Source organism: Kogia breviceps, chromosome 1 (genome assembly GCF_026419965.1).
Source record: "Kogia breviceps isolate mKogBre1 chromosome 1, mKogBre1 haplotype 1, whole genome shotgun sequence".
NCBI lineage: Eukaryota > Metazoa > Chordata > Mammalia > Artiodactyla > Physeteridae > Kogia > Kogia breviceps.
The window spans coordinates 189494445-189520797 of NC_081310.1; the positions used below are offsets into that span (position 1 = coordinate 189494445).

The window sequence follows — 26353 nt, forward strand, 5'->3', positions numbered from 1 at the left end:
GCCCAGCGCAGGCTTCGGTGGGCCGGGCTGCCCCGCGGGCGAGGGCGGGGGCCGGGCCGCCGCCGGGTCCGCCGGCCGGCAGGGGGCGCGGGCGCCCCGGGACCCGCGCCGCCGGCCCCGCCGCGTGTTCGCTTGCCGCCCGGCAGCACATGTGTTTCTGTTTTGTGTTGTAGCATTTGTTCTGGAAGCTTGTATTTACATTTTAAGTGTATCTGGAGAGTGGGCTGGAGCCCTCGTCTGGGCTGGGGAAAAAAAAGCCTTTCGGTTCGTCTTTTAGTCTCTCCTCTTCCTTTTTCTCTCCGGTTTCTCATCACTCCACGCAGGTAGGGGCTGAAAATGAAATCGACAATGATCAGTTTGCGGGGTCTGGGAAAGTTTTTTTTAAAAGAGGAGAAAAGGTAAAGAAAAAAGAAAAAAACCTGGGGGAGGTTGGGGGAATTGAATGAATAAAAAGGGGAAGGAAGGCGGATCCACGTGGTTTAATCGGAGACAGACAGAGATCCCATTGTTCAAAATCAATTAAAAAAAAAAAAAAGCAGACAGGGCGAAGGCGCAGGGACGCTGGGGGAAAGTAGCGGCGGAGCCGGGCACTTTGCAGCCGGGATCGGAAGGATCTGCTGAACCGCACGCTCGGGGAGGGGCTGGGAGAGTGTCGGGCACCATTAAAGTTTTTATTTTTCGTGTCTGTGCGAGCAGGTGTTTGGGGCCGGGGGCCGGCTTTATTTGCGCCACCACCCTCCCACCCTTCCGTGGGGGGCAGCCAACCCTAAGGGGTTCGGCTAATTAGAGCCCGAGGTCGGAACCCCCAGGCTGGAGCGGAACTGGGGACTCAGGCCGGGGGTGGAGAGAATTGCATTTGAGTGGGCTTGGGGAGGGGGGTGCGGAGACAAAAGCAGCAGGTGGGGCCGCCGCGGAGGGGGGAACTCCTTCACCGAGGTGCCAAAAGGGGGTCTTTGAAGTGTCCCAAAGCCTTCTCTAATTAAAACCTCGGGGATCAGAGACTTCCTTTTTCTTTCCCTTTACTTTTTGGGGACCTGGCTGCAATTATGATGCGATGTAGGCAAACCTAACTTGAGGATGGGCCCGGGGGGGGGGGTCTCCTTTTTTCTTTCCCTGAGCGGATTGCAGTCGGGGACCTGGGCTCCCGTGCGGGATTCCCCGGAGGAGGCGCGCCGGGGCCCGGGAGGGGCGCGATTTCCTCCCGGCTCGCCCCCTCTCCGCCCACCCCGCGGCCGCCACTTTGGGGAGGGCAGGGGAGGAAGTGGAGGCCGGTGGCTCGGCTGGCTCCCCTCCCCCCGCGCAGTTTATAACCCGTCCATTGTGCGCCGCTGCCCCGTGTCTCCTCCAGCGCGACCATGCCCAGGAAGAAGGCGGCGGCGGCCTGGGAGGAGCCGAGCTCGGGCAACGGCACGGCCCGTGCGGGGCCCAGGAAGCGCGGTGGCCCGGCCGGCAGGAAGCGCGAGCGGCCCGAGCGCTGCAGCAGCAGCAGCGGCGGCGGTAGCAGCGGCGACGAGGACGGCCTGGAGCTCGACGGGGCCCCCGGCGGGGGCAAGCGCGCGGCGCGGCCGGCGGCAGCCAAGGCGGGCGGCGCGGCCGTGGTCATCACCGAGCCTGAGCACACCAAGGAGCGCGTCGTGAGTGCGGGGCCGGGGCTGGGGGCCGGGGGGCAAGGGCCGCGGCACGTCACCGCGCGCGTCCTGACCGGGGGCGGCGGGGCCGGCGCAGGCCGCGGGCTGAATCATCGCCGCCACCACCGCATAACAAAAGGGCGCGGGGCGGGCGCGGGACGGGGCCTATCCGACCCCGCCGCCGCCCACCCGCGCGGCCGTTGGCCGTTGGGGCGCGCGCCCCGGGCCCCCCGCCGGGGGAGGGGCAGCCGGAGCCCGCGCCCGCCCGCGCGAGGGGGTCATGGCCCCGCCCCCGGCGCCGCTCGAGCCGACTCCCTCCGCCTCCCCTCCCCCTCCCGCCCCGGGAAGGGAGACTTTTCCAAGTTGTCTCCGGCCGGAGGAGGGGAGGCGCGCACCGGGCCCGGGGCGCGGCGCAGCGTGTCCTCGGTTGCCCCGGGCCCACTGTGGCCGCCGGTCGGCCCCGGCACCGCGGGGGAGGGGGCCGCCGGCGCCCTGCGGGAGCGGCGGTTCACGCCGGGGCTTTGAGGTTCCCGCCGCCTCGGCTCCGGCGCTCCGGGGGGGCGGGGCTTGGCGGCAGCCGCGCATGCCCCGTGCGGCCCTGCGCCGTCTCGCGCCGCCGGGGAGGCGGGGGTGGCGGGCGCCGGGGCAGGGTGCGAGGGCGCATGCTCCGGAGAGCCCTCCCCCTGGAGGTCGGGAAGGGCCCCCACACCCCCAGAGGTGTTTGGGCTTTGTTCGTCGCTTGTGGTCTGAGGGAACGGGCGCTTGGTGTGGGCTCTGTGCAGCCCCCCCCCAACACCCCCGTAGTCTGAGTGGGCTTCAATTTGTTCATTAGAGTTGGGCCTTCAAATCTTGATTAAGATCGTTACCAATTCATATGCCTGCAAAACCCTGCGGAGCCAGAGATCTTACATGGGGTCAGTGATGCTCAATCCCCACGGGTTTAGTGTGGGACGTGTGTTTAGGGAGAGGGTCAAAGCTTTCACCAGATGCTCGGATAACTCCAAAAGAGTAAGAATTTGCACTTAGGGTCTCGAGTCTCACGGTCTGGAGGGATCCTTTTCTCAGTCCGTACCAGCGTGATTTCCCCTAGGGGAGTTCAGACAGTATTTAAATGGTTAAAAATAATTGCACTTCTAGGTCCACTTTATAGGTGAGAAAACTGGGGCACAGAGTCTAAGGGACTAGCCCAAGATCACATGGAGCTAGATTTCCACTGGGCTCAGGTTTTTTTCTGATGTCATCCTTAACGCCTCTGCAAATTGTTCATGTGGAGATGGCTTTGTAACTGCCATCTCAGTGGAAAGGGTCAACGTGTTAGATGGGGGAGGAGGGTGATGTTAAGGAGAGACTGTATCACTGAAACATGTCACTTGGGGTTGGAAGGACCAGGCCAGGGCTGTGGCCCTGGCCACAGTATTGAGAAAAGGAAGCACAGGGACTGTTTTCCTTTAACAAATGTGATCTTCTGTGCGACTCCAGACACTTTCCCTCTGATCCTGGTGTTAGGAGGGAACTGAAAAGAAAGGTCAGGTGGGCTCTGCCTCTGCTGCATTCTCTCAAGTGTTTCCAGTCAACCTTTTAGAGTAATGAGTTTTGTTATCAGTAAGTAAAAGATTCTTACCGTGATGCTGAGATTCACCCAAGGAGGGTAGAGTCACAGAGACAGAGCATGTGCCGTGGGCTGGCCAGCAGACCATCAGGAGACGGAGGGGCCAACGAATGATGCTCCTCTGTGCTTCATGGAAAGTGCACACCTCAAGCTTTAAGTCACTTTCACTTTTAGCATCCGTTGGTCCAGGGTCAAGGCCAGGCCCAGGCTTTCCCATTGCGTTCCCAATGCCTTGCCCTAGGTGGGCATTGCCCCCAGGCCTGGGTGTATCCCTGGTCCTGGGTTCCTAGACTCCAGAGGAAGCGCCTGGGAAGCAGTCCTGAGAATCCTGTCTGCTGCCCCAGGCCAGCGGCCGTCCCCAGCTCTTTTCAGAAAGAGACTTTTTACTGAGAATTTCGCAAGCCTTGCTGCCGTTCAGGGCTGTTGGAAGGAGGTTTGTATGAGAGCAGCTGCCAGGAGTTGTCTGAAGCCGTGTTGCCTTCAGTTACCTCAAAGCGGCAGATGTTGGGCTTGTGAAAGATGAACCCCAAGTACTTGTATGGTTGAGGGACAGAGTTGTCTTGAGGAAAAGCTGTGTATTTTTAAAAAACATTCTTAGGATTTCAATCTCGGAAAATGCTCTCTCCAAGGACCTCAGGTTTCCGTGTAGTTGTATCAGATGAGCATTTTAAGACCCTCTAGGTTTGATGCAGCCTGAATTCCCTGTGAACTTCATAACCCTGTAGGTAAAGCGAGCAGCCTTGGCTGACTCCTAGAAGACAGGTGAGTGTCATAAGCTGTCCAGGTCTTTGTAGTTCTTCTAGTTTTGGGTTGCTCGGGTTTTGTGGGCCCTGAGACAACTCTGTACCGTCTGAAAGGACCAAATAAATACAATTGAAAACTGAGCTTGAAGCCTGTCTTAGTCGATATTGATAGCCCACTAGGGAATAGTCGTTGCGGTCCTTTCTCTGAGTGGTCTTCCCTCCACTGAGAGCGACAGCCTTCTAAATGGATGTATGTTAAAGATTGACTCTCAGCCTCGTGAACATGCTCCTTGCACTTGGGCAGTAATTCAAAAATTGCTTTGGACCAGAAACCCCATTTTCTTGATTGAAGAAGCTCGATGCGTGTGTCCCAGCCATCGAAATTCACCCATCCTGTTGGGAGACTGTTCTCCCAGCTTTTCTGCCACATGATATTTAGACATGGGCAGTATGTCTGCTGATTTCATCCAGAAAACAATCTCTTGGCCCATCGTTGAAGCCCAGGTTATACCTGGGAGGGTCCTGTAACCTCTGGTGCTCACAGCCCTGGCAGCTGTCCCTGGGGTTCCTCTGGGTGGAGCCCCCCGCATCCGGGGTCTCTCCCACCTGTGGGCGGGTTCAGCCCTGTGACAAAGAGGGACATGGGCTGTGATTTTTTTAAAAATTTTATTTATTTATTCATTTTTGGCCGTGTTGGGTCTTCGTTGCTGCGTGTGGGTTTTCTCTGGTTGGGTCGAGCTGGGGCTACTCTTTGTTGCGGTGTGCGGGCGTCTCATTGCGGCAGCTTCTCTTGTTGCGGAGCACGGGCTCTAGGCGCGCGGGCTTCAGCAGTTGTGGCTCGCGGGCTCAGTAGTTGTGGCTCTCAGGCTCTAGAGCGCAGACTCAGTAGTTGTGGTGCACGGGCTTAGTTGCTCCGCGGCACGTGGGATCTTCCCGGACCAGGGCTCGAACCCGTATCCCCCGCATTGGCAGGTGGATTCTTAACCACTGCACCACCAGGGGAGCCCATGACTGTGATTTTTAAGTGGGTGTTAGGAGTTCTGGTCCTTACTTGAATTTTTTATTTCATATAAGGTAGAGGGAAGAATTGAATTATAAGCAGCCTACAGCAAAGAGTTATGTAGATGATAACATCTAACGTGTGAGGAAATGAGGCCCATGACAAAAACACAGTTAAGGTACGGCTTACCACCCTCCTTGGACCCCTGTCACTGGAGGAAACACAATTGACCAGTGTTGATCAAGGTTTCCCACAAACACCTTGTGTCAGAAGGCTTGGGGTTTTGTATAAATGCGCAGCTGGCTCGATGGGCCAGTACACATAAACCCTTGTCCACTTGTGCAGGTGCTGGCATCTCCAGGTCACAGAGGAGACCCTGCTCGTGCCCAGGGTGATGGCGGCTAGTTCTGGCAGAGCTGCAGGTCCCGCGGCAGCCAGCAGCACTGCTGACCTGTTTCTGTGCTGAGCGCCCCTTGGTGTGGAGTGGTTTAGCCATCTCTGTCCACCTAGGGGCCGGTGGGGGCAGCCTGGCCTGAGGTCACGGCTCTTCCAGAATCCTCTCCCCACCATCTGGCCTGGTAGCTCATCCCACGGTGCTTTGGTCCATTCTGAGTCTCTGCTGGCCCTCCACGCAGACCTGAGGAATAGTGGAGAGCAAGTCAGTATTGTGGGCAGAGACCCAGGGCTGCTCCTTCCACTGGGAACTTGACAGTCCCCTGATGCTATTTGTCTCCTGCAGTAGACCTGTAGAATGTTCCAGCCAGGCCCGCCAGTTAAACAAAGAAGGGGAGATAACCAGGGGAAACTCGGCTCCCAGTCAAGTAATTGGAGTCTGGGTGCTGTGGGGTTGGACTACCCCGATTAAGGTCATTCTCTGAATAATTGAAATGTGGCGAAGTCATCCTCCAGCCCTGGCTGCCTTGTCGCCCCCTTGCATGCTGACCCTGGGCGCGCCCTGTAGATGGACCGTCTGCCTCCAGCCCTGTACTCGTGGCCGAGCGGGCGAGCGTGACAGGACTGGCGTGGGTGGGCGGGGTGTGCCCGTGATACCGGGTTTGGGTTGCCCAGAGTTCCCTAAGAGATGGAACCCCCCCACGAGGATGTGTTCCTCTTACACATGCATGCACCGGACTGCCAGAACGTACCGCCAGGGCAGTCACTGTGTGGGGGGTTAGAATGACTGGATTTGCAGCTGTGTGGCCTTTTTTCCCTCAAAGCCTTCCAAGAACGCTTCTGTAAACCGAAAGAAAACTCCTTCTTTGCTTTTAACGTCCTGGGATGCTGATGGTATAAAGGATTAAAGCAGAACGGGAAGTTACTGCTTCCCTTGCCTGTGTGGAACTACGTGGAGCCTTCAGAAGTGGATCTTTGACTAACAGTCGACTTTAAAGAGTGTACTGGGCATCTCAGAATTGAAGGGAAGGGCTGAGCACAGAACGAGTGCCACCCGGAATCGGACCATGGCCTTTTTAAGTGGCACATGCTCCCCCTGTGACAGTGAGAGTGTGTGGCCCTGGTGATGGAGGATGGGGACTGAAGTATACTGGCGGGGCCACAGGCCATCAGTCCCCTGGCTCTCGGCCAGCAGTGAGGACGAGCCCATCGGAGGCTGCCCCGTCAGATCCGCCAGCCCCACGTGGGTCTTCCTCCCTCCGGTGGAGGAATGAACACAGGGCTGCGCGGAAGGCTCCTGGCAGCGAGGGCAGTGCACAGGGAGGATAGGGAAGTCGACCGATGTGATCGCTGTGCAGAGATGCCCCGGGGCCCCAAAGCCTTCAGGTCCATATGTGGTATGCTGTGTTTGCAGCGGGAAGATGCAGCCTTGGCCCTGAGGACAGCGGTTTTCACACTCACTCCCTGTGTGACACAGCAGGCCTATTGCAAATACCTGTACAAGGCAGTCTGCAGAGCGGAGGGGAGGAATAGCATTTGGCTGCTTTTGTAGGGTTTTGCCAAAGATGTTTTTAAAGAGAAATCAAAGGATAAAAACGACCCTGGGCTTAACCGATGAGCTGCCGGGGCAGGTTCGGGATTCCACATATGGAAGGGGCTGGCGAGGTGTTCCTCTGTCCGCTGTGTGAACCGCCGAGGGACAGCATTAACAATGAATTATTTTGTTTCCTGCTGTGGTTGGACAGATTTGGGAAGCTAGAAGCAGTGTTACAAGCTAATTCTTTCTCCCTCTCTCTTTGTCTCTGTAGAAACTTGAAGGGTCTAAGTGCAAAGGGCAGCTTTTGATTTTTGGGGCAACCAACTGGGACTTGATTGGTCGAAAAGAAGTGCCTAAGCAACAAGGTATGAGAAACAATTTCTAAAGAATAGAAGACGCTACTATTGATTGAGTGTTTCCTGTGTGCTAGGTGTCCGGTGTGATTCTGGTGACTGTCCGCCAGGTAGGTATTCTCTTTACAGAAGTGCTCAGAGAGGCCAAGCGATTTGCCCAGGGCCACACAGCCACTCTAGTGATGGGGCTGGATTTGAACCCGGGTCTTGGGCAAGTCTCTCACTTGGGTACAACTCTGCTTTTGAAAATTCCATTGAGATTAAACAGAAAAATATAAGTAGTAGCCTCAAATAAACCTCGGCACTTTTTCCCCATCTTCTCATGTCACTTATTTTCATTAAAATGAAGAGGCTGGTGCTGTGGAATGTCAAAATGTCCTCGATATTTGTCATGTGTCAGACGGCGAACCTGTTAGACATTTCAGAAGAGTCCACGTTTCCTTGCAAACTGCCAAATTGTCGAGGGAACTGGTTTGACAGAGCAAGTAGCAGTCTGGAGTGGGGGAAGCAGGGAAGTTCTAAGAAGTGTCTTAGTCCCCAAATGTTTTTAGAAAATTGGTGTCTTTTCTCCGGAGAATACTGGCCCATCCAAGAGAAGTAAGGCTGGTACTTTGCCATATTTTATGGCTTCTTGATTTCATTTGGAAAGATTCCCAAAGTACTTTCCAGCATTGCCCGGTGAACAAATACTTGCACAGGGACACTCCCTGGGGCCTCAGGATGGGCAGTGGAGATCATCTTATTCCATGAAAACAGTGGCCGGAGTTTCAGCGGCACCCAGGGTCCAGATGAGTTAGAAATGGGTTTGAGCCATTTTCTTCCTGTTGGGGAAAGTGCCCAGCCTTCAGGACCAAGCTCTCAGCCTGAGCTGCCTGATGGCTGGTGTCACCTGGAACCTCTCCTGGGACATGATAACATCAGTCTCCCTGCCAGCCCTGGCACAGGTGTCGCATTGTTTCTCCAAGCTGTTCTTTAAATGAGTGGCCCACTTGCAATTAGAGACACTCAGGCCCCAAGCGGGAAGTAGATTCCAGAGGGGAACCCGTGGCAGAGCAGGGCTGCCTCTAGTTGAAGGAATTTTGCCCCACTTGGGCTCATTTTAAGAGTGCCTTTTTGTCTTGTCTGAGGCCCACCTTTGTTTCCCAGATGTTTCTCCCTCTGAATGAAGTTTTATGTAATTAAACAAAAATTTTAAAGTCTTGCAGTGTCTTTCGGCTCTCCGTGAACTTGCCAGTAGACATAATGGGAAGGGAGGGAGAATTTGTTTTCCCACGGGTGCCAAACTCCCGCCCTCACCTTTCCCAGTCCCTCCCATTCTCGAAGCTGCCTTCCTTCCGAGAGCCCATTGGTTCTTGGGTCACTGGATCTCACAAAGTCAGCAGCCTCCTCCTTTTTCAAGGTAACACAGTGATTTTGTGCTCCACCTCTGACTAGGACCAGGCCCTGGGCATTAACGACCTCCAGCCAGGCCGAGTGGCCCGGGACTGCTGCTCTGCATTTCGTATGACCAGGATCCCTCTGAAGAAGGTTCCTTGGGAGGCCCCGAGAATCCCTGCCTCTCATGAGCTGATGACATCTTGGGTACTGACATTTGTGGAGCTCATGCAGGGGAAGATGCTTTGGCAGATCAGACCATCTACTCACCTGTGAGGGGGTCCACTTAGCCACTCTGGGTCAGCCGTGGTGTCCCCTGGCATCTCCTGGCACTGCGTGTTGTCCACAGGCATGGCACACGGCAGCCATGCCACCATGATGAGCAGACGTTAGCATAGGGGTGAAGGCTGTCGTTTCTGGTTTGCCCTTTCCCAGGAAATTGCTGGGTCTTCTTTCACCTTTCAGTGGTAGAGGAGCGTCTTCAGGTGGAGAAGCTCAGGGGTGCCCTGAATCATGGTGGGGAACTTCCCTCTCTTGCCCGACCCGCCCCGGGTAGTTAAATGAGAGGCCGCGCCCGGCACCCTCTGCTGGTGGGGTGCGGGCTGGGTGGGGACGGACGGGAACAGTTCTACAGACTTTGGCGTGGAGCCAGGTACTTGACCTCTCAATCCGTGCCTGCATCCACGTCAGTCTGACACAGTTGATTTCGGCAGCAGCTAGCATTTTATAATAGTCACCATGGACCTAAAAATGGGCTCGATTTTCTGTCCTTGAGAGCCCCAAGTTGAGGAAATTAAGCCCCAAATCGGCCACGCCCTGTCCACTAACAAGGTGAGGTGGGGGGTGTGATGGAGGCGGCTGTCTCCCCCCACCCCCCATGCCCTTGAAGGGTTCCCAGTGCCCTGCCCCAGGCACGGGGAGGCCCTGGCCCTCGGGGCAGGAGGCACGTGAACTCAGTAGGATAAGTGCTGTGACAGGATTCACAGGGCGCTGGGGTCTAGAAAGCAAAGAGTTGGAAAGGGGGATGCGGGCAAGGAAGGCTTCCCAGAGCAGGGGGTGTTTGACCTGAGGTGCGAAGAACAGAGGCAGGGGTCAGGGAAGGGCCTTCCGGGGGAGCAGATACACGGGCGGAGCTAGGGGTCATGACTCGGCCAGCATGATGGGACCCCTGAGAAAGAAGGCACGAAGGGGGTGCAGGCTCGGGCTTGGCCCCCAAGAGAGCCTCGTGGCGGCAGGCCCCCAGCCTCTCCCCACCCCCAGGTAGAGGGCCGGGAGGCAGAGGGAGACTGCGGGTCTGCTACCTGCTCTTCTGGGTCGGCCCCCAGCCCGGCGGGGCTGCAGGGCCGAGGCAGTGGCACCTGCTTTATGGCCACTGGCTTTTTGGCACATTTGGCTGGTGGGTTCGGGCCAGAGACGCAGGTGGAGCAGTGCCTGTACATGTGGCCACTGACGGGTCCACACCCCTGGTGCGCTGCCCCGGGAGCCCCCGAGGGTGTGCTTTATGTGGGGAGCGGGGGGTCGGCCCTCTGGCTGGTGACACTGGGGCAGCTCTCAGCACCCACCGGGGCTCTGCGGCTGTTTGACGTGTGTTCCCTTTGCCTTCGCAGCTGCCTACCGCAACCTGGGTCAGAACTTATGGGGGCCCCACAGGTACGGGTGCCTTTCGGGGGTCCGGGTCCGGACGGTGGTGTCGGGGTCATGCGCCGCCCACAGCCTCCTCATCACCACGGAAGGGAAGCTGTGGAGCTGGGGTAAGTACCACGGGGACGCGGGGAGACCCGTGGCGCGGCCCGTGGGTGGGCTCGAACCTTCCTCCATCCCCTGGAGGGGAGATCCTCGTCCGCCCTCCGGGGCTGTGCTGCTTGCTGTGCGTTTCCTCTCTTCCTGATGCCCGGCTAGTCTGTGCCCCGTGAAAACATCACTTCCTCCCCTCTTCTGCCACGTTTTGGTCTGTACGTAACCCCTGATTTCTCTGAATCCTCTTCTTTAGGCAGCCTTTTCCCGAACGTTCTGACTGACGCTGGATCTGATATCGAGGTGTGCCTAGTATTGAATTCCTATTTTAGGTGTGCTGTCCCCCCAGCACACAGCACAGTGTGACGTAGACCTCTGTTCTTGCCACTTTAAATGCCACCAGCTTTTACATCTGCCACGTGGTGACACCAGCCCAAGTCTATGTAGTCTTGTTCCTCTGTTTCCTGTTCCATTGCCCCAGAGAGTTGAGTTTGCTCTTTCCAAGGTGATCTGCTGGCCCTGCCGCTGGACTCCCTCGCCTGGGTGCTGGTGGGGGGGGGGGGGGCGGCGCTGTCCTTGTCTTTTAGCCTCCCTTCCCTTTCAGGGTCCCCTGCAGAGTGCTTCCACGCCGCCTGCCCTGTTTCCTCTTCCAGATCCTTCACACAGGTCCTGGCCGGGGCTCAGTTTCCCCCACGCCCTCTGCTGGCTCCGCGACTCTTCTTCCCGCAGGGGATGTTGCCGTTTGTCCTCACCCTTTGTTTCTGGCCCTTTGGCTAGCTTTGGGTCCATAAGACTGCATTTTTATTTCGGGCTGTTTGAACCTTTTTTTTTTGCAATTTCATGAGCGGCTGTACCAAAGTCCAAATACATTAACATCTGTTGTCTTCCCTGCACTCTGCTAATTTTGTAATTCTGTTGGAAAAAAAGCTAACAAGTGTGTCTGGCCCAAATTTAAACTTCGTAGTCTCTTGGTGGCACGTTGACAATTGCCATGATTTTCGTTTGCTCCCAGTTGGCACAGGGTTGCGTCCCTCCCCCAAAACCCCCTCCTGCCCACCGCGCCAACGCTGAACGCAGCCTCCTACGCTGGGGTTCCCACCTTCAGGGGTCCTCTCTCTGATCTCTCTACTGAATGTCACTTCCCTGTTGCTTCTAAAAAACGTGCCCTCTGCTGACCCCCTGGGCAGGGAATGATTCGAAAAGCTGTGCGTCTGACCTGCCCCAGAACAAAGACGTGTCCCATGAGCAGATTCACCGCTGTAGGGGGGTGAGCCCGTGGGAGTGTCATGAGGCCACAGTGAGTCCCTGGAAGGCTCAGGGCTCAGTGCTGCAGCCCAGAATTCACGGGGTCTGCACCCGCTGACCACCCGGGCCTCTCGAGCCGAAAAACCGCATCCGGTGCTCGTTCGTGCCTTTCACAGTGAACTTGGACAGTTTCCACTAGAAGCTGGTGTCCGCCTGTCCTGCTGGAGCGCCAGAATCAAAGCCTGAGGACGGTTTTCCTGTAGTAACAGCGGCTGGTCACCCCTTCTCGAGCCCTGTCCAGGACAGTTGAGGCTCATCTTTGTGGCTCTGCTCCTCCTCTTTCATGACTGCAAGGTCAAAGTTCATTCCCCCGCTTTCCGAATTGCCTGGCTTTCTGGCCCCATAAAATCTCCCAAAATGTTTGGTCACAAGTGCGGTTCTTCTCTCAGAGATACCTGGGAGAGGCCCACTGAGGTGCTGAGTTTGGAACCCTTGTAGCCTGTGTTGAGAACTAGGTACGGTTTAGGGGGGCCAGCCTTCTGGCCCCCCAGCTCTCCACACCTGCTTTGAGCTGCAGGACTGTGTGGGGCAGAGGGCCTGGCAGGTCTCGGCCTCCGGCACCCCTCGATTCCACGCCAGCGCAGCCCCAGAGGTGGAGGTCAGCCCGTGGCCAGGGAGGGCCTGTGTTCAGAGCAGGCCTGGCCTTTGGCCGTCGCTGGGGTTCACGTGGCTAAGGGTCCTGCGAAGGCTGGTCCATGGGAGGTGGGTTTAGAGAGGAGGAGAGAAGTACAGGGTCCATGGTAGACGCCTGGGGCACTGAGGGAATCAGACTCCTGTGAGGCAGGTGGTACCGTCTTTAAAATGCCTCGGAGTGAAGCGAATGAAGGAATTGGCATCTGGCAGGTGCGGTGAGAAGTGACAGCGGTGAGCTTCCCTGAGCTCGTCCGCTCGTGTGTGCCATCCAGGTTGAACCTGGTTTTCTTCCGTTTCCCCCGGGGGCAGGGAGCTGGCCAAAGTGCTCCGATCTGCCCCAGCCACTGCCCCAGAAAAGAGGGTCAGAGCAGGTGAGGCGGTGGCTGGCAGCTGCACGCCGAGGCGACTCTGGGGACTGCCCTGCGTATCTCATCTAGTCACCCGACCCCACCGGCAGCCTTGAAAGGCTGGCATTGCCTGCGGAGCCGGGCTTGCTGTCCCCCGGCGCTGGGCTTGTGGGTTTGGAGGGCGCCTTCTGGGAGACCCAGCCTCGCCCGGCAGCTGCTCCGGCCGCCCTCTCTCCTCCTCCCCACTTTATCTGTCCTGCTCCTGACCCACAGGGCGAAATGAGAAGGGCCAGCTGGGCCATGGCGACACCAAGAGAGTTGAAGCCCCCAGACTCATCGAGGGGCTCAGCCACGAGGTGATCGTGTCCGCGGCGTGTGGGCGGAACCACACCTTGGCCTTGACGGGTAAGGAAGGGCCGCTTCCCTCAAAATGGGGTCAGAGGCCAAATGGTCCACCTGGGGCGGGGGGGTGGGGCTGCCCCCGTGACCCATGGTCATGATCAGAAAGGTGCCCAGGGAGCCCGGTGGGCAGCTGCTGGAGGCATCGGGAGCCTCGCCCACGGGCACCAGTGGCCGGGGCCGTGGGAGGGTCTCCGCTGGGGAGTGGGTCTGCTCCGAGGTATCCGCCCCACCCCGTTTTGGAGAATTGTCTCACTTGCCTTCCTCCCGGCAAAGGAGCTGTTTTTATTATTTTAGACTCTTTGATTCCAAGTCTAGTCCCGAATACTCAGCATTATTTTCCCTTTGGTGATGAATGTTGTTCTTTCCTTCCAGAAGCGGGCTCCGTGTTTGCGTTTGGGGAGAACAAGATGGGGCAGCTGGGCCTGGGCAACCAGACGGACGCGGTGCCCAGCCCCGCGCAGGTGCCGCCCTCCTCCGCTTCCGGGCCTTTGTTTCTCGTTGCTTGGGGGTTGGCTCTTCTGGGGTGAGATCAGACATTCCTCTCCATTGTTTGAGTTACTGGGTCCCTTATAAAAGCAGGATCTCGATGCTCTGAGTGGGTCGGGTTTAGTAGATGGTCACAGTTGAAGAACATCCTAGAAACAGATTTTCATTCCGACTGAAATAATTTGTTCCGGAGGCCTGTTTGAAGCCTGTTCTATTCCAAAAAGTGAGAACTGTTACATGGATGTGATTGGTCTTTATCTGAGAATACTCCGAGTTTTGACTTTGTGTAACAAGTCACCGGCCAGGCACTTAGAACACAAATAGGAGGTCGGTCGTCTCTTACTCCTGAGAAACTTTGCAGTCGTTCGGAGGAGTGGGATTTATACCTAAAAAGTGAACTGCTGACACAAGGCAGCAGGATGCTACAGTGAGTGTCTAACGAGGGAAGGGACTTGGGTTTCTTGGTCTTAAAAAGAGACCTTGACCTTGGCCAAGCGTACCTGTAGTTTGGAGGATTTCCGAGGTGTTGCTGTTTTGTTAGCCATTTGCTCTGCAGTGGAATGTGACGGTTTCCAGAGTGAGCCGGGGCCGGGTCGGAGCCCAGGACTCGGCCGTCCCCTCCCCAGTCTCATCGCCTTTCCCCGCGATTTCCCGGGATGTCGGTACTTCGTGCCCTCCGGTTCCTCCGGTCTGGCTTTCCCAGACTGATTAGTTTGCCATAGCGAGTCTTCTAAGCACTTTCTCACATTTGTTTCCAAATCCCCTGTTAAATTACTCAGGGCCTTTGCTGTCTTCCAAGTTCCTAATTCCGAACCATTATATTTCTTCTTCACATCTTCAATTAAGGCTAATTAGCAAGCGGCTCTTACAGTAGTAGAAGAGAGTGTAAAACAGTTCATTTTACTGGTTGGCAATAACGCTTATAAGAGCTTTTCTTTTTAAAGTTGCGTGACATCAAAACTAGTGACTAGAGTGGGATTTGGGAACCACATGTGATTAGTTCTGTTTTCTGACACCTCCGTGCCCACGCCAGTCAGTTGAATTCAGCATTCACTGGGCACCAGGATGTGTGAGGCACAGCGTTGTGCATTTTGAGGGTTACAAAGACCCGGGGACATGATTTGCTTGTCTGAACTGACTCTGTACTGGGAGGTGTTTCTTTACGTACATTCTAAGCCTTTGCCTTCAGCGTTGTTGGGTCCATTAGAAGTCCTTTGTAGCCTAGTAATGTTTTTCACACCGACCTGTGGGGAGGTAGAGACTTTATCAATCTTTAAAAAAAAAAAAAAAAAAAAAGTCTAAAAGTCTGCTGTCTTTTCTTTTCAGATAATGTACAACGGGCAGCCAATTACCAAACTGGCCTGTGGGGCTGAATTCAGTATGGTAATGGACTGCAAAGGAAACCTCTATTCCTTTGGGTGCCCTGAATATGGTCAGCTGGGTATGCGAAGTACATTGTTTAAAAGCTCTGTAATCTAACTGTATGTTTAGAACCAGAAGTCAGTGTGGGGCCGCACACACATGGTAGACATGTGGGTAATTGATCGCAGATAATAGCCTTGATCCATTAGTGGACCAGCATGTCGTAATTCATGGGGTTATGGAGTCTGACAGTGACTTGCCTTAATGAAAGTCAGGGCTTGAGTCTGACAAAGGTTTTTTTTTTTTTTTCTGATTTGGGAATTCGTTTTTGTATAAAAGGATTTCAAAGCGTTTTTTTTTTTTTTTTTTTTTTTTTTTAAATCGAACCACCTTCATTCATTTTCATATTTAAAGATTTGCCTTCATTGAAAGTGAGGAAATTACACAAGAATAAGGTTGTTTTGAAAACCTCAGCCTGGGCCATAATTTCAGGTATACTCATGAAGAGCCCAATATGAAAAAGTGGGATTGCCTTCCGGATTTTCATCCCTAAACAGAAGGGATGAAATTTACTTATTACTCATTGAGTAGAAAAGTAAAACTCAGAAGGTAGTTCTCAACAGTTCTCAGTGAGTGGAAAATGACTCTCCATCCTGACTTTACAAGGTCTCCATTTTCTTTTCCCATCTGACACCGAAGTGTTTTTTTTTTTTTTTTTTCCCTTTCTGGCGTCTTCCCACCTTCCAGCTCCTTCCAAGTGGGAGGTGAGGAGTGGGCGCCCTCTGCTGGCTCCTGAGTTTCACGCTGCTCCGGATCTTCTGCAGCCCCTGGATCTGGGTTGCCTGGGTCTCCACGTCATTAAAAGCAGGCAGATGGAAGATAGTATAAATAGAACGAGGAGCATCTCGCTGGCCTTTAGACTTTAGGGAACAGTGACTTTGTGAAACTAAATATACCTAAGTCAGAAGTGAATAAGAGAGAACAGCCCCAATGCACATTCAGCTTTGGTTGCCAGGGAGTTGCCAGAGACTGTTGGAGAGACCCGTTTCCATGGCCACAGGCCCTGGTGCCGTCCCCAGCCCCGGTCAAAACACTGGAAGCAAGTTTCTGGTCTACTTCCGGAAACGTGCGCAACCCCCCTGCTGTCTGTGGCTGCCCCAGATCTGCAGACAGGCGGTTTGCCGCAGCAGGTAGATTTTCCTTCAGGGAAATGAAATGCCCTTGGCAATGATGATGACAGCTAACATTTAGTGAGCAGTTACCGTGAACCAGTCCCCACTGCAGCACTTTATACCGAATCTCATTTGCTTGGTGTACACTTGTTTAAAGGTATTTTGAGAAGTTGGCTTGATTTATATCTACAGAGTCAGTTAGCCTTCCCAGCTTATTTTAAAACCGGTTTTCAGTGTGATTGTCCAAACCCAGAGAGATCCCTTTTCAGAACTAGAACTTGACCTCGGAAGGTGCATCCCCAGCATGCACTCGCCCCCGTGCTCGCTCCCACGACGTGTTTACTGGGTCAGGCAAGGCAGAGGCGAGAACGTACGTTTAACTCTGCTTTAACGACCACGGCGATGTATCAGGTTACTGGTAATTCATAAAAAAGCAAGCCTGGGAAAGTGGGTTGAACTTTTTTGCCCGTTCTCTGCCCATGCAGGGCTCCTTCAGGCCCCCAGGTGGGGCACAGAGGAGACCATTCCTTTGGACCAGGAGCTTCCCACTTTTTTGGCCACAGCTCAGCCCAAACGTAGACTTGCAAAGAATTTTCACAAAGGTCCTCATTACAGACGGTGTCTTTGGGTGTTTCTTACTCTGTTCTATTCATTTTTCCAAAAAAGAAGAAACTGGTTTCAACCCACAACACCGATTCTACGCCCCACAAGTTGGGTCGTGCCTCAGGTTGGAGGACACTACCTTGGTTGACAGGAGTCCCCACGAGGACCTGCCCAGCCAGGCTGGGCAGGTGCTGACGGCCGGCCCTGTGGTCTCTGCAGGACACAACTCGGACGGCAAGTTCATTGCCCGGGCGCAGCGGATAGAGTACGACTGTGAGCTGGTGCCCCGGCGAGTGGCAATCTTCATCGAGAAGACGAAAGATGGCCAGATCCTGCCGGTCCCGAACGTGGTGGTACGGGACGTGGCCTGCGGCGCTAACCACACGGTAGGGCTTGAGCGTTTCTGGCCTTTCTTCTGGCTTCCAGGGTTTCGCCTCAGTGGAGAGACCCTTGGCTTTGCAAAGCCAGGAGCTGACCCTGGCCCCCTCGACATCCTGCCCTCCTCAAGGGCTTCTTCACACCCTCAGGTGTCCCGGGGCGTCATTCTCACCTCACAGCTTCTCCGTGGCGTCCACAGACGTAGCTGAACGTGCAGACGCTTTGGGTTGGGATCATACAGTAAGAGTTTTTCTGCTTCTGTCTAATAGAACATCACGGATGTTTTTCCAGGTTGATAGACAATATCTGAGATGGGGTGTTGAATAGATCCAGTCATTAAGGGTGTTTCCTTAAAGGTCAATCTAGATAAACGGCAATAACATTTTGTACGTGCATCTTTTTTTTTTTTTTTTTTTCTTGGCCGCTCGGCACGTGGGATCTTAATTTCCCCGACCAGGGATTGAACCCATGCCCGCTGCGTTGGAAGTCTTAACCACTGGACTGCCAGCGAAGTCCCTATGTGTTCATCTTTTTATCTTAGTTGCCTTCCTGTGGTTATTTTGCCTGAAAATGCCTGAGAGTCAGACTTGGTTCTCGTCTCGCTTGAAGGAGCAGGGCCGGGGCTGAGAGTTCAGAGACAGGTCGGTCTCCTGTGTGCGGGCAACTGGCTGAGTGACCTCGGGACTGGGAGCTTTCAGTCCCTTCGTGTCCAACAACTGATTCTCCCTTGTACAGCGTAGTCAGGAGAAATAGATCTTACTTAGGCCCCTGGTGTCAAATCATGTTAGTAAGTTGTACATTCACATGATTCAAACATGAGACATCAGGGATGCTGTGAAGAAAAGAAGATGGATTCTTTTTAATTTTTATTTTTTTAATTGAACTGTAGTTGATTTACAATGTTGTGTTAGTTTCTGGTGTACAGCAAAAGTGATTCATTTATACAAATTCTTTCATATTCTTTTCCCTTACGATTTGTTGCGGGATGTTGAATATAGTTCCCTGTGCTATACGCTAGGTCCTTGTTGGTTATCTATTTTCTATATAGTAGTGTGTATCTGCTAATCTCAAACTCCTAATTTATCCCCTCCCTGCCTGCCCTTTGGTAACCATAAGTTTGTCCTCTCTGTCTGTGAGTCTGTTTCTGTTCTGTAAATAAGTTCATTTGTGTCACATTTTACATTCCACATATAAGTGGTATCATATGGTCTTTCTCTTTCTGACTTACTTCACTTAGTATGCTACACTCTGGGTCCATCCATGTTGCTGCAAGTGGCATTATTCCGGTTTTTTTCATGGCTGAGTAGTGTTCCATTGTGTGTATGTGCCACATTTTCTTTATCCATTCATCTTTCCACGGACATTAGGTTGTTTCCATGTCTTGCCCATCGTAAATAGTGCTGCAGTGAACATAGGGGTGCATGTAAGGAGATGGACTTTAAATTGTTGACATGTCCCTGTGCACACTGCACCTGTGACCAGGTGGAGGTCATCTGTGTGAACCTGCCTGAAGGAGAATGCAGGGTGGCCGGGGCTTTTCCTCTGGGCTCTGTCTGCAGTTCAGTCAGGACTGAAATAGCAAGTGGAGTGCAGTGGCCCGCTCTGGAGACATCACATCACCCTTGTGCTTCTGATGAGGGGAAGGGGAAGACTGTTTTAATAATAGTAATTTGTTAGGGATGGAAAATGGTGTCCCTGGCCGGGAAAACAGCAAGCGTCCTCGCCTTGTGGGCCCGCTGCTGGCGCCTCCCCTGTCGGAGGCCGGTGTGGGTCAGCTTGGGTGTTTCTGCCCTTAGCCCTGGCCCCAGGCTCTCAGAGCAGCAGCCAGCCCGCCTGGCCCCTGCCCCAGCGCTGCGGTCTCTCTCTCTCCTGCAGCTGGTACTGGACTCCCAGAAGCGCGTCTTCTCCTGGGGCTTCGGTGGCTACGGCCGGCTGGGCCACGCCGAGCAGAAGGACGAGATGGTCCCCCGCCTGGTGAAGCTGTTCGACTTCCCTGGGCGCGGGGCGTCCCACATCTACGCCGGCTACACCTGCTCCTTTGCCGTCAGCGAAGTGGGTCAGTGCCTCCCCGTCTGGGCCTCGGGAGGAAGGCATCCAGGGCCAAGTCACGGGTTTCCCTCCCTGGCTGTGTGCTCTGGTGGGGAGGCCCGTGACCTTTGCCCTGTTCAAGACCAGGGACCTTGACTTCATCGACGTCCCGGATTCTTTGGAGAGAGCTCCTTGTGGTCACCGGTGCCAAGCGCCGTGCCTGGCGGGTCCCGATCCTCCTCCCTTTCTCCTTTGATGTTGCTGAGATGAGGACCCAGCTCTTGAGACGATGATGACAATGGAGACACGTTTGTCTTTCCCAGGTGGTCTGTTTTTCTGGGGGGCCACAAACACGTCCCGGGAGTCCACCATGTACCCGAAGGCCGTGCAGGACCTCTGCGGCTGGAGAATCCGGAGCCTGGCTTGTGGGTATGTGGCTGTGTCTCCCGATGAGCGGGGATGTCTGTCCCCGTCCTGGGCATGTTGGACACACCCGGGAGGTGCCTTGTCCTTTGAGGGCTCTACTCTTCCCATGGGGCATAGGGCGCACCAAACTCTAGAGTCAGGAGCGGTGGGGGGGTGGGGGGCTGTGATCGGGGCAAGAGGGGTTGGGAGGTCTTAGAACAGGTGACTCGCTTTGCTGCTTCTGAGGGTTTCGTCCTTCGAAGGCTTGGTGTGCTCTGTCCGTATTGCAGGTTCAAATCATATTTAGTTAGGAAATTTCAGTTACCGTGACACAGTGGGAACAAGAAAGTATCCTCAAGTCAGTGATTTTCCCATTTATTTTGAGGACACCTGTTGAGCTCTGTAGCACTTCTTGATGAGGAGTTTGATAATGTTCATCACCTGCCAGGTTTTGGGGAGATGACAGTGTAGTTGTTGGGGGTTCGGTATGGTTTTAATCTGAAACCTCTAGCCCCGCCCAAGTCGTCTGGCAAGTTCCGCCCCCTTTGGAATAGACTCTCACTTCATCCTGATTTGTTCTCTTCTCCTTTTCCCCCAGTGTGTGTGTTCATCTGAAAGTGACCCCCCCACCCCAAGAGCCCTAGAGCCCCGAGTAGGGTGGGGCAGGGAGATCTGGGGCCCCGAGGCTCCTGGCTCTAAGGGCTTCTGCAGTTTGGGCCTGCGCGGGACAGCATTTGGGCTTCAGAAGCAGCCCATTGCCCCTGTGCTGTGTTGTTTGGAATGGAGTTTTTAGTGGGACCAGCTTGATTTTAATGCTAGTAGGTCACACCCTGCGGGGAGCCCAGGGGAAGTGCCCGGGGCTGCTGGGTGGGTGAGGTGCAGCGCTGGGCTGCCGCCCTCGGCGGTGACAGCCTCTGCCCCTTTGCAGGAAGAGCAGCATCATCGTGGCTGCGGACGAGAGCACGATCAGCTGGGGCCCGTCTCCGACCTTTGGGGAACTGGTAAGCTGGTCCGCGTGGCAGAGGCAGAGCCCGCTCTGGGCTCCCTGAACCACCCCTGAAAACTCGCGGGAGGAAAGTGCGTGCGTGTGTGTGTGTTTCCTTGTTGCGTGAGGGTCTGCGGCATTCCCTAATGTTTAGGTCACTTTGAGGGTTCATTGAGTGTTCCTTTGCTCATCACATAATTGTGAAAGTTCTTTCTGTCCACATTGTTAAGTTGAAATCGGGAAGTTTCAGACCCCATTTCCCCTCATGTTTTGTAGACCATAATTGTGGGCTGATGTCAGTAGGAAAGAGGATGGTTTCTCTTCCCTCTCCCCAGGAGTGTTTCAGTCGACAGGAACAGCTTGTCCTTTTAGACGGTGGGGGTCCGTTGTGACCATACGTTGAATCTTCCTGGTTTCCGGCCGCTTAGGTCTCTCTCAGGGACACATTCTTCTCCTATTTTTCCCAAATAAGTTTGTCTGTGTTCCTGCTTTTATTATTTTTTTTTTTTTTGTGGTACGCGGGCCTCTCACTGTTGTGGCCTCTCCCGTTGCGGAGCACAGGCTCCGGACGTGCAGGCTCAGCGGCCATGGCTCACGGGCTTAGTTGCTCCGCGGCATGTGGGATCTTCCCGGACCGGGGCACGAACCCATGTCCCCTGCATCGGCAGGTGGATTCTCAACCACTGCGCCACCAGGGAAGCCCTGTATTCCTGCTTTTAATCTCAGCTACTTGAGTGACTAGGACCCATGGCCCTCGGAGTCCCCCACACCTTTGGCCTCCTCAACCAAACGTCTGATTCTTAGCTTCTGGGGCGTGGTGAGTCCTTAACTTTTAACGTCTTCATCAGGAACAGCCGGGCTATGGAGCTCACCCTGACGGTCTACCTGTTCTACCTGCAGTTTGATCGTTAGCCTGGCTCTTTTATTTCCTGCTGGGAACTCGGCCTGTTTTCCCTTCCCTCTGCTCTCATGGGTAGGAGCTGATGGGGTGACGGAAGGAGGCGGGTGCTTCTTGACCCCCTGCGCCATCTTCAGGGCTGGTGGCCTGAACATACCTTTTCCTCGGAGCTGTGCGCCCGCTTTCAGTCTGGTGGCTTCAGAGGAGAGCCCCACGTGCCACAGACACTGGGGGGGCCCTTCAGAGGTGGCGCCCCATATGTGGAAGCTTGAAAGAGACTGAGAACCTGGCCCAGTTTTATTTTAAATTTATTTGTTTATTTTATTTTTGGCTGCGTTGGGTCTTTCGTTGCTGCACGCGGGCTTTCTTTAGTTGCGGCGAACGGGGGCTACTCTTTGTTGTGGTGCAGGGGCTTCTCATTGCGGTGGCTTCTCTTATTGGCGGAGCACAGGCTCTAGGCGCGAGGTCTTCAGTAGTTGTGGCACGCGAGCTCAGTAGTTGTGGCTCGCAGGCTCAGTAGTTGTGGCGCACGGGCTTAGTTGCTCCACGGCATGTGGGATCTTCCCGGACCAGGGCTTGAATCTGTGTCCCCTGCCTTGGCAGGCAGATTCTTAACCACTGCGCCACCAGGGAAGCCCCCTTGCCCAGTTTTTATGGGTTGTTCCTAGAAAAGGACAGATGTTCCTAGGGCCTATCAGAAATAGAGTCGTGAGTATCGATTTGGAGACTAGAGGGGAACGAAGGGGGACTTTGGGGGCAGCCTCTCGGGTGAGGAGTTGGCGTGGCACTTGGCTGGTGGCAGATGAAGCTCACCTGCCATATGGGCCCCTCTTTGAGCTGAGCTGAGGGACCTGTCCACCTTGAAATCGCCCATCTTCACACCACAGCACGTGATAGAACCCCCCACACTTCCCCCCCACCGCCAAGCAGTCCTTGACCATCCCTTCCATCTCCGGTGTCCTGGAGTCATTGCTGATCATGGACGCAGGTGGGGACGGGGACAGCCAGCACTCCTTGTGACCTGGTGGCCCTGAAGGGCAGCAGTTGCCATTTCTTCCTGCCCTCGCCATGGTGTCATCTGACCAGTGACTCTCCCTAAAAGGTGTCCTTATCACATAAACCCCTATAGCTTACGTCTCAGCGTCTCGGGCCTGGGGTTAGGAACCGGTCACCTGCTGGCACCTGTGGATTCTTGTTGCTGCCCGGGCCTGGCTTTAGGTCTGAGACGGCGGGCCTCGGCCGCAGAGGCTTCCGGGTCCATGGGAGGTCCAGCCACATGGTGAGGTTCCCCCTTTCTGACGGGCGTTAGTGACCCGGCTTCTGTGAGCATCCCTCTGTTTGCCTCACCAGGGCTACGGGGATCACAAGCCCAAGTCTTCCACTGCAGCGCAGGAGGTGAAGACGCTCGATGGCATCTTCACGGAGCAGGTGAGTGAGGAGCCCTGGGCCCGGGAGGAGCAGGGGCGCGGGAGCAGAGAGAGCAGAAAGCAGAGCCGCGTCGTGTCTCCTCCCGCTTCTGCCCTTTGCAGCCCGCTTGAGCCTCATCGGACACCTCCTCGTGTAGCTCTCCCGTGCCCTGTGCTAGAGCTTTCTGCTGGGTGATGGGGAAGGTGCAGAGGTGTGCTGGCTAGGCCCCGTGGCTGCTGTCAGCCTGAGGGACGCCGGCCAGAGTCCAGCCGCGGCAGATTTGCTCCAGGCCGAGTGCGTCACTCAACGTCAGCTTGGTACCTTCACCCGAGACTCTGTACACCATTAGGCTGTGGGCAGCTGGTGGGGCGAGGCCTCTCGCCAGGCTGCCAGCCCTTGTCACCGATACGCACGTGGGGCTTGTGCCCTTGCACAAGGCAGGGCTGTGGTCCAGAGAGGAGGAGGGAGCAGGGAGCACGGTGCTGAGTCCCCCCAGCCTCTGCAGGCAGTCGGCGTCCAAACACTGCTGGCGGGGGGGGGGGGGTGTGCTCCTTCCGCCTTGTCTCCCCGGGGCAGCCCAGAAGGCAGGCTAGCAGGGTATTGGTGGCAGGTCACGTTGACCCTGGTGGTCCTCAGCAAAGGGCCTTTTTGAGCTTTTCAAGGATGCCTCTGTTTTGACCTCTAGTGACCCCCGTCGGCGAGCCCAGCTTCGCGGTGTCCCGCCGTCTGCTTTGGGCTTGTCGGCCCCAGACTCTGCCTACCCGAAACACCCTTGCCCACCCAGCGCTGGTTTGTCCCCCAGGTTGCCATGGGTTACTCACACTCCTTGGTGATAGCGAGAGACGAAAGCGAGACGGAGAAGGAGAAGATCAAGAAACTGCCAGAGTACAACCCCCGGACCCTCTGATGCTCCCGGAGCCTCTCCAGCTCCACACCTCTCGCGGCAGCTGTCATCTTCACGTGCACTGGGACGGGAAGTCAGACGAGGAATTTTCAAAAGCAAAAGTTGACCGAAGGTGCATTTTTGTTAAGACTCCCTGAGGTTCCGTTTTTATAAGTGATTCAACGTCAACTACCTTTTCTGTATGCTTTCCAAAGTGTTGTGTTTCTTTTTTCCCCCTTAATGATTGATTAAAATATTTGCTCATAGTTGACTTACCATTCCTACAAAAGAGGCAGAAACTTTGAGCAATCTAGGTTTGTTTTTTGCTCTTTTTAAGTTTTCCTTTTTTAGCCCCCTCTCCTACATACACTTGTCAAAGACACCCCTTCCCGGTTGAGATTAGCATTGTGAGCCCAGTGGGTGCTACCTGGGAGAGGAGTCACCACACGCTCAGAAAAAAATGTCCCTTGTGGGAGCCGGCAGCATCTAGGCAAAGACCGTCCCTGGTGGTCAGTCTCCATCCAAAATGGCGCCCGTGTGCTCGGAAGCATCTGGGTCACTCCTCTCCTGCTTTTCCTTCTAGCCCGGCTCAGGCCGTATGTGTTCTGCTTCTCCCCTTGGCTGCTTCTAAGCCCCCCGCTGCCTTTTGGCCGCGACATTAATAGAATCTGCCGTTTTCCCCCCTGGTGGGGGATCTGTGTTTAGCCATTTATATCTGCTTTAGCTGTAAAAGAAGTCCAAATGAAAATCAGGTGATTGTGGAACCAGTGGGGACTTGGGGGGGTGGGCAGATGTGGGGACAGTGTATCTGGTTCCAGATCCGGCTCGAAGGCTCCTCTGAGCCGGGGCTGCCTCGCCAGCACTCGCCATTAGAGATTGACCAGCCAGCAGTAAAAAGTGCATTCTGGAGTCCTTGCAAAGAAGGATCAGCCCTTTGTGTACCAGCCTTTATCGCCTTTGTGCTTCTGTCTTTATTCCGACCCCCTTCCCCCCGCTGGATCCTGCTGGAAGGGGCCCGGTCTGTTTGAGGCCCGGGTTCCTGTTCCGCTAACCCAGCTCTCTAGTCACGTTTGCTTGGCTGTGTAACCAAACAGTTGGGATCACGGAAGAAGTCCCCTTCCCTGCGCGTCAGCACAGAGGCTGTGACTGCCACCCCGGCTCCCCGCCAAGTGCCCTGTGCCCGAACCCGTCCCCGGCGTCGCGCTGCGTGAGTTATGAGGTGCCTTTCCCGGAACCCTCCTCTCGCTTGGACCCAAGAGAGGTGTGACAGCTCTGGCTGGGGCTCTTGGTTTCGAGAGGGTCTGGACTGGTTTGGGTGCTTTAAAATAGATTTTTTTAGTTCAGTGGTGCTTATGGGGGAAACGGGGATAGAACTTCAGTGTGAGACTTGGGTGATGGGAAAGTTAAATATTGGTCTTTTTTATTATTATTTTTTGCTTTGCTATTGTTACCACTTTCGTCTCCATGTTAAAATGCCAAAAATGATCTAGTCGTTGTTGTTTTTTTCCCTACTCGTCCCCCCTGCCCTGTCGCTCCGGACAGTGGCTTCTGCCTTCGCAGGGCGTGTAACGGTATCTGTCCTGGCCAGTCCCAAGGCCTCGCGGGAGGAGGCCGGCCTGCCTCTTTCTAAGATTGAGTCTGACTTCACGCTCGTCTCAACTGTCCTGTGTTTGTAGTCCAGGGGAGAAGCTTCTGCGACTTCAGAGCTTCTGCTAAACTAACCTGATTTGTCCAAATCACCCCCCCAACTACCATTGCTGACTCGAGCTTCCCTGCATAGAACCCCTCGGTTTCCTGACAGACCTCTTTCCTGGAATGGGCTTAGGCGCACGTGCCCCTTGTACCCGTGCAGCCTCCCTTGGGTTGTGCAGTCACCGAGAGGGTCAAGGCCTTCGCAGGAGCTGCCCTTGGCCAAGTGGGGCTTCAATCTTCAAGTGGACTCATCTGAAACCCGCCGCCAGCCCGCTCTCGGGCCCCCTGCCAGGGACCGGAGCGGGAAAGGGATGTCCCTTCCTCGTGGAGACTGCCCTGTTCCTCTCCCACAATCGCTCCTTTGGGCTTAGAACTTTAAAATGAACTTCCTAAGGGGGAAAATCCTTTAGAACAAGGAGTGGGGGAGGGGGGGGGACGGTCCTGCGCTCCTGGAGGAAGGGACACAGCAGCGGGGCTGGGGTGCGCTGATCCTTCGGGCTCCAGACATGCCTTCCAGCTCAGGAAGGAGACTGGACGGCTTAGCGTGAAGGGGAGAGTCCAAGGAGAGGTTGTGATTTGGTCGAAGGTGCCTGGTTTAGTGCTGTAACTGTCTTTTTTTATATATATATTTCTTGGAGTAAACATTTTAAATAAACGACATCATTGTTTACTCTGTTTTGGCTTCTGCACTTCTTTTTCAGCGGAACGAACGTAAGGAACACGGAACGGCTTCTTGCGTGAGCCCTTCCTGCCCCGGCCCGGGCTCCCGCTCTGGGCCCCAGGGAAGCGGGTCGTTTTAGCTTCTAGGCTTGACCCCTGCTGGGGTTGGGAGGTGAGTGGAGCTCCCAGCTCTATTCCTGGAAATGTGTGACCCTCGGGGAGACTTCGGCACCCCATTGGCCCAACTCAAAACATGGAGTTTTTCATATTCATTGCATTTCATATTCACGAGGCTTTGAGAGGACGAGGCGCGGAAAGCACCGGAAGAGGGCTGTG

The 26353-nt window shown here is 55.0% G+C and overlaps 1 protein-coding gene across 2 annotated transcripts; it reads left to right on the top strand.

Annotated features, from left to right (window-relative positions):
• Positions 1-236: 236 nt before the first annotated feature.
• RCC2 (regulator of chromosome condensation 2) lies at positions 237-26027 on the top strand. 2 transcript variants are annotated; one of them, XM_059073992.2, is made up of 13 exons: positions 237-323; positions 1349-1634; positions 7182-7275; positions 10245-10388; positions 12930-13061; positions 13431-13519; positions 14871-14985; positions 16901-17067; positions 18935-19115; positions 19411-19516; positions 20421-20493; positions 22726-22803; positions 23585-26027. In XM_059073992.2, exons 2-13 carry the CDS (start codon positions 1356-1358, stop codon positions 23687-23689), a joined length of 1563 nt encoding a protein of 520 aa, XP_058929975.1. In that variant the 5' UTR covers positions 237-323; positions 1349-1355; the 3' UTR covers positions 23690-26027. The 2 variants fall into 2 exon arrangements, with proteins under 2 accessions (XP_058929975.1, XP_058929981.1); XM_059073998.2 differs by lacking the exon at positions 237-323 and adding an exon at positions 375-398.
• The last annotated feature ends 326 nt before the right edge of the window (positions 26028-26353 follow it).